Source organism: Pseudoliparis swirei, chromosome 9 (assembly GCF_029220125.1).
Source record: "Pseudoliparis swirei isolate HS2019 ecotype Mariana Trench chromosome 9, NWPU_hadal_v1, whole genome shotgun sequence".
Taxonomy (NCBI): Eukaryota; Metazoa; Chordata; class Actinopteri; order Perciformes; family Liparidae; genus Pseudoliparis; species Pseudoliparis swirei.
Genome location: NC_079396.1, coordinates 9,119,233 through 9,127,054, shown reverse-complemented (window position 1 = coordinate 9,127,054; position 7,822 = coordinate 9,119,233). Strand labels below are relative to the sequence as shown.

Genomic DNA, 7,822 nt, shown 5'->3' with positions numbered 1-7,822 from the left:
TGTGCTGTTTTGTATCTATCTATTATTTAATGTAATGTATTTATTTATATACTATATTTACTTACCAAGAGCAGGGGGGGGGGGGGGGGCTCGTTTGTGTGCCTGAACCGGGAGCAGGAGCGCGACTCCGAGTTCAACTCGGTTTGCTTTTCACGCGACATATTGGACGCACTCTGCCGGCTGGTGGGAGCGCGCTCACCTGGGTGCGCGCACGCGTCTGTGCGCATCGGGGCGGAGCTCAGCCGCGCGCGACACCGAGAGCCGAGGAGAAGTGTTCACGCGACCATGTCGAGACAGAAATGACATGTCGTTGTGTAGATACGATCAATAACATCCCGCCGTTTAGTTTGTTTAAAAAAAGAACAAAGTGGAGACCCGTAAATGACTTCTGTTATAAACTGGCGCTATAGAGAAAAGTATGTTTATGTAACTCTGTAACACTGTAATTTGTGATAAAGGGCTATAGAAAATAAACTGAATTTAGTTTAGTTTAATTGATGCAGTGTTGAAGAAAGTGTGCCTTTTCCAGTTTGCATGAACAACAGGGATGTGTGGTTATTAATGTCCCTTGTGTGGTTGTTAATGTCCCTTGTGTGGTTGATAAATGTCCCTTGGCTCTAGTTAGACGAAGATAACTTTCAATTTCATTATGTCAACTGAAAATCTCTCCCTTGGCACGGGTTTCTCTATTCCATGTTTTAATGCTCAACCACATGGTGGTTTAGATAATCTGCAGTAATTTCACCCGTTAGATTGTATTTTGTATTACTGAACAGACATTCAACATTAGCCAAGGGGCAGGTTACACCTAGACAAGTCATTTGTTTTGACAGTTTCTTTTGTTGTTAATGTGACCTGCTTGAGATATACAAAACAAATTACAAAGCTAAAATGAGTTCAGAGCATTTCGATCAAACAGATGTAGTAAATGTGTTCTTTCCTCTGCACCTCAGCGTCTTCGCTCCGCTACAATGGCCTGTCAGTGGTGTATTTCCTGTTTTTGCTCTCTTTGCCGCTGATGCCGAACCCCAGCCCGACCACCATGAACGGTGAGAGAAGCTCCAGAAACAAATGACATCATATTCATGTTTGTACCGGTTTTTGCTCCCACATAGTTACAAAGTGTAGATAACTTCAATTATAGTCATTTCTGTTTGAAATTTAAGATGATCACATACAAATAAGACCATTCCTTCATGTTACAAATAATTTATATAAAAAATGAGGCCAATGGATATTTCCTCTATTATTACAGGGATAGCTCAGATAAGTTGAAATGGGGTTGTATGAGGTATTTACATATAACTTACAGGATACAGCTTTATCCATGCCCCTAGTTTGGATAAACAGGCAGGAGTACGAGCACAGAAGCAATGCAAATGTATTTTAGATGTTTTATTTGAGATATGTTATATTTTGACCATTTCCAGTGCTTTACCTTGTCATCAGACAACTTTTCCAACCGTGAACTGAAGCAGTTGCATCCCTCTGTGGTTTCTTCAAAGCAACAAGTCTCCTTGCACAAAAACAGTTATTTCAACGCAAACTAACCGATTGAGGCAGCAGTAGACCAGTAAACATGTGCTCTTCAAAGTCAAATAGGATGTTTTTGTCAAAGGAGTCGAGAGCAAAGATAGAGCTTCGGTTCCCTGTCAGAAAGGGCTGTCAGGGGAATGCAAAGCACTGAAAACATTCAACATATAGTGTACACTTAAACCAATATTGATTATTTTTAGGCGGCTAATATATTTTTTTCTGCTGCTCCAATGTATTGCTCCAATTCCGTGCCGGTTCTATCTGTTCTATCTATCTAACTGGGGTCATGCGAACAGCCATCTACTAGTAATACACTGACCCCACAACCCCACAACAATAACAAAAGTATGTATCCCTATAAAGCAAAAGCGTTACTCATGCTAAGTATATATAATTATGTGTAGTTAATACCTCCTGTAATATTCTATATTAAACTCATGTCTATAATTTGTTCAGCCTCTGTGTGTATTTAAATGCAAGACACTGATCTGAGTCCATAAACAAATTAGAACCTAATATCCATTTTTGGTAATTTAGCTGAACTGTAAATTCTTAAATTCTGAAAATAGATAGTCGGAATTTGATGAGGAGTAAAAAACAAACAGGGGGAAGAGCGAACATAACGCAAGAGGGATTATATTGAGTAAGTGTGTGTGTGTGTGTGTGTGTTTGTGTGTGTTTGCTCTCTATTGATCACTGCCTACTGATGAATTAAAGTAGCTGTACCCCTCCGTCAAAGTACTTTGTAAAGGGGATGTGGTTGGAATGGTCAAATCAATTATACATAGCTTGGTAATTACAGTGAGGAATTAAAAGATGTGATGTCAGCTTTTGTTCTTTCTCCGTACATCCCTCCATCTAAAAACTGTTTGCCTTTCAACTTGTCTTTGAAAGCTTCATGGAGCCCACAGTTATCTGCATCCCCCTAATATGATCTCACACTCCGTGGGCTAAGTGGTCCAGTGTGTGTACATCCTGTGTGCATTTGTTTCTTGAGGTTTTTGTACATCCACCGATACCTGGGAGAGTGTATGTGTGTCTCCCTCATTGGGAAGCAGAGAGGTTTAAGTGAAACAAAGCTTTTAGTAAAAATCCTGAACATCAACAGCACATTTGCAGTCTCAGCTAATGTTGAGCCACATCAGCTATTAATGCTTTTGCATCTGCAACGTTTTGATTACAAGCGTCGAACTCCAGACTGAGATTATGATCTGATGCATTTGTTTGAAAACTAATTAATTGTAAAGCTACCCATTTGATTTAAATTGAATGTAATCAAATACATAATATATGTGAGTTTTGCCTCTGATCTGTTATTAGTTTGTCTGAATAGAGGAATATTATACACTATTCTACCTAATCAAAATGTAAGCTTCAACAATACGGGTGAAACTTCCGGATTGGGTTGCACTAGCAACTTAACTAAGTTTGTGTGTAATGTCCTTCCTACCTTCTTAATAACTATCTGCTAGTAGTTTAAGATTCACTAAATTGGGTTGAACCATTCAAACTTAAAGAATATCTTAAAGAATAACTGGAGGAATATGTGAATTAGTGGAAAATAGTCCCTTGTGTCATTCATTCAGATGCAATAAACTATGGAACAGGAAGTCACAGTAGCTCGAACAACTTTGACTTCCAATAATAAAACAACAATTTCAGGGGGCAAAAACCATACAAAAAAACAAGATTTCTATCTATCTCCTATAAGAGGGCAACAACCTCCAAGGCTAGGTGTGATACAATGAGACGTCTTTCTATCAAACAATCATGAACCACAATGTGCTCCTTTCTACGCCGTACTTTAACCAGAAAACAACAGAAACAAAATCAAATAATGTCAGCCTGTCCATCGCCTTTCATTCTCTGCTCCGGTAGACGTGACTCCACTTTATCTTTACATGGATAAGAATTGTTTGCTGCTAGATTCATGTTCAGAATGTAAAATACAGCTTATCTAAATAAATAATAAGACTTAAATGTTGGCTCTCGTTTACACTTAAATGCATCTCTTGTGGCCACTAGAATACATTTATTACAGGACGCTTCTACACTGGCCTGCTGTAATTGACTTTGATTGCCTCCTCAAAAGATGTTTGGCTTCTTTGTAAGGAACTGTGTCTTGAATACTCCACCTACATGACTAGAGCCCACTTGGATACCTCACCTTACCTGGCTTATTGATCTGGAAAAGTGCTCAGAACAGAGACAGAACCAGCTCAATTGAAAATACTGCCAACTGTCTGGGAGACAATATTCTGCAGAAAAATGTCTTAAAGACAAGCACAAGGTCCTCCAATTAGTGTGTGTGCGCGTGCAGGTGTGTCTGTGTGTGTGTGTGTGTGTACCAACATCAGTACTGTCTGAGGAAAGGAAATGAAACCATGCAGACATGATTTAATTTCCTTTACGTCATTTAATTTAAACGTCGACATTTAGAGCTGATTTGACATACAATATATATATATATATATATATTGTATGTATATATATATACTGTATATAGAGAGAGATATTTAGTACATTGTCAAGAAATATATTCTCTTCAGAATTGATCAAAAACATGATTTTGAAATGAGTTGGATCCCTTTTGTTTGAACCTGGTTTCTCTCATTTGCTGCTCTATTCAGGTAAAACAGGTCTTTTCTTGCGGAATATCATCTACACTAGTTTGACCTTCCTGACCCTGCAGTGCTTCATGCAGATCCCCTTCCTCTACATCCTTCCAGATGGTAAAAACTGATGTGGTCAATCCACAGATATTTTCAGGATCTAAGAAAGACTGATTTGCCTCCAGCTTGGTGACCTTATATATAAATTGTATTCATGTTTTCTACAGTTAGCGGCCCCTGGGAAGATTTCCTCTACCATTTGGGCATTGTAAGGTATGAGATCACACTTGATGTTAACATTTTTTAAAACTCAACCTGTAATTTACATGACTTCTAGCCATTTTAGATTGCTGCCTATCTTCCGAACAGCTTTCTAGTTGGTTTCAGTGTAGTATGAAAATCAACCTATCGAGTCTTGAAATGTGAAATACATCACAAGTAAAGCATTACCAATAACGTAAGGCTGACTACATGTTTACTATGTCAAGAAAGTCTCAACAATTAAATTCTCGTACTTTTCTGGTATGAATGGAGATTAGTGGATGATATGATATTGCTTGTGTTTCCAGATTCAGCTCGGTTGACCCTGGGAACATCTTGCGTCTTCTGGCCCCAGATGTGGGCCTCCTCTTCTCCTCCCTCTTTGTACTAAGGCTGTGCAACAAACTTCTGCGCCCCGTTCACAAAGTCAATGTGCATGAGAACGGAGTACCGCCGTCTGACGCCGGGGTAACCGCAGGCGCACATCTACCATTATAACTTAATAACGTGTTAATAAAGCTCATTGTTATCATTCTGACTGTTTCATGGATCCGGCAGGAAGCGGAAACATCTGAATCAGACTCTGAGGAAGGAAGTGACACAGAGGGCTCGGACTTTGACAGCTCAGATGAGACTACGGTGCCGGTTCAATCGGGTCCGCCCCAGTTTGTCCAGAAAATGATTGTTTTTGCTGCCGGACTGCGGCTGCTAATGGCAGCAATCATGAACACAGCAGGGCAAGTGGTGGCGACTTTACTGCTGGGGCTGGCAGGTACAATGTAGCAGCTGGTGTGAGCACGCAGGTGTATTTTAGTTTTAATATTTTGTAAGGTTCGGTCTATTTTAGACCTTTTGTGTGTGTGTGTGTAAGCAGGTATCACGCTGCCATCCCTCACCTCAGGTGTGTATTTCGGGGTGTTTCTCTGTCTGGTGTGGTGCTGGGTGTTTAGCCGCTCCATCAGCCTGCTACTCTTCAGCTCCCTGTGCGTGATGATGGCAATCTTCAGTGGCGGACACCTGCTGGCTCTGTACCTCTACCAGCTGCCTCTGGCACAGCAGATTGTGCCACCAGAAGACATATATGCAAGGTATAGAAGTTATTCAAAAGTAGGATTAAGAGTGATATACTGGACTGATGTGGTGTGTTTATTGAATATCAGGTGTAATAAATTTCACGTTTGTTTCACGACAAATATTTCAATGCAAGGTGCATCCTCATTAGAATCAATAGTCAATCATTTTAGACTCTGAACTTTACAAAAATGTGTTCTAGATTGATCTTAAATGACCTAAAATTTGAAATTATTACCACTTAAATGCACGTTGGATCAATCACTTTTACTTTATTATGTTTGCATTTGTGTTATTTCGAGTAGGATGTGGGGATGAGGAAAGGCACATATTTTCGGGCAAAAACCTCCCAGATTTAGACCATTGTCTTGATTGAAATATCCTTTTAAAAACTTTTCCAGGGTGTTTTCTCTCTTTTGCACTCTCCTTAAAGTTTACACAAACTCCCATTTATTCTTATTCCTCTCTCCAATCTAGCTCTGTCCCACTCAATCTCTCCATTAATTCTTCTATTCCATCTCCATCCTGCACTTCCTCCCCTTACCTGTCACAGGTTGTTTGGTATGACAGGAGTGGTCAGGACCAACAGTTCAGATCCGCACATTCTTGGTCTGCACCCACATGTCAGCTGGCCGGACTTCATCAACCCTTTGGTTCTACTGCTGCTCTACTACACACTAGTGGCTCTGCTGCACAAATGGGCCAACATCATAGAAGAGGTTTGTGATGGAGGGATGGAGGCTAGTTTCCAAGCTCTTCTATAAAATGCGATGCAAATGCTAAATATTGACTCTACTGCTACTGCCTCTGGCACAACTAGAATTTGTATTAGAAGTCAATACAGTGCTAAACATGCAGGCACATACACTTCACACAGTATTCAGACGATATTAACTTACGTGACAGGCTTTTAATTAGCTGTTGTGTTTCTCAGGTTACTGACGATGACGAAGAGTGTAAGAGTCCAGTAGGAAGTCCACAGATTCCTCCAAGCTTCTCCAGGGCCATCTACATCTCAGGATACAATCAGGAGGTAATCTGCAAGCAATTATACGTTTCTCCTTAATAATATTGTTTGATGACAGGAATATTATTGTCAGGAATATTATGTCAATTATCAGAATGTTACTGTTGGGCTCATTGGTAGTTGCTCTGGATAATAATATCAGCACATCTGTAGCCTCATGGTTTTCAAGTCAATATTTTTTAAATTGGCAACGATATTTCATAACCAACCTAAGATTCTATCTTTTTAGCTTTTGAGCAGCACGGATGATGAAATCGATTTCCCGGGTTTATTGACTGGCAGTTCCTGGCAAGATGTCGATGAAAATGACCTCAGCTCTCTGTTAGGAGGGGCAGGGTATACAAACTGTTTCCTTCCACCCCAGTACAATGTCAAAGACTCAGCACCAGATGGTACTTTACACATTAATCTCTAAATGCGTGACCTCAGCAACAACTGTTTTCATGAATTTGAATAGATTGACTGTAGGTGTGGTTCTCATAAAACCTCAACGATGCATACCTGGTTTCTTAAATCGGTTTAATTTCATCCGTTTCCCCTCCCTTGTGCTAGATACAGAAGTTGAGGAAGAAATGGAAGAAACCTGTGAAGAGAACCTGAAGACTCTGACAGAGACCTCCCCTCCCCCCACAGGCCCCAGTGGCCTGGTAATCTTTGGACTGCTTGTGCAAAAACACAGCTATGTCAGCGCCCTTATCATCATGATGGTAAACTATACTTTGAGTTTGGGTCAAATATCTAAAAAGGAGAATTTGTTCCGGTGTATGTGTAGTGTCGTACTGTAGACAACATATATCATATAAGATAAGATAAAATAAGGAGGGTTCATATTATCGACCAAAAAGGTTAATTATGAAATAGTTTAAAAATCTATAAGCTGTATATATATATATGTACATTATATACACATATAATAACATTCTCAAATGAAAAAATATATTCCCAAAAATCTGTCAGGAAGATGTGTGTATTAAAATACAAAGTGATTAAATGTACAATAATATAATTTGAAATGAGATTCTATTTTTTTATTTTTTATAAATTACAAGAATTATTATCATAATAGTTGGTGATTAACTTTAGTTAGCTCGCTATGATATCTAGGTTAACAATTAACACACTATGGTAGCGTTAGCATTGAGTGGATTTAAAACAATGCAGGTTGTTTGTTAGTTTAGCAAACCAAATAGCATTATGGAAACAAATATCCCATATATTACGTGTAAAACAGCCCAGACATCGGCATTAGCCACAGTCTATGGCCTTAAGGCTAGCTAACACTAGTTTAGGAACATTAGCTTAAACTCATTGGCAG

At 39.4% G+C, this 7,822-nt stretch overlaps 1 protein-coding gene across 1 annotated transcript in view; it reads left to right on the top strand.

The window, feature by feature from the left end:
* Positions 1–818: 818 nt before the first annotated feature.
* The window catches only part of si:dkey-11f4.7 (piezo-type mechanosensitive ion channel component 2), a 32,467-nt gene continuing 25,463 nt past the window's right edge, over positions 819–7,822 (top strand). The window contains exons 1-10 of the mRNA XM_056423791.1: positions 819–1,058; positions 4,167–4,268; positions 4,376–4,421; positions 4,718–4,877; positions 4,968–5,181; positions 5,284–5,497; positions 6,034–6,241; positions 6,415–6,513; positions 6,737–6,899; positions 7,060–7,214. Of these exons, the coding sequence (XP_056279766.1) occupies positions 929–1,058; positions 4,167–4,268; positions 4,376–4,421; positions 4,718–4,877; positions 4,968–5,181; positions 5,284–5,497; positions 6,034–6,241; positions 6,415–6,513; positions 6,737–6,899; positions 7,060–7,214 (1,491 nt within the window). The 5' untranslated portion in view covers positions 819–928. The remainder of the gene's footprint in view (positions 1,059–4,166; positions 4,269–4,375; positions 4,422–4,717; positions 4,878–4,967; positions 5,182–5,283; positions 5,498–6,033; positions 6,242–6,414; positions 6,514–6,736; positions 6,900–7,059; positions 7,215–7,822) is intronic.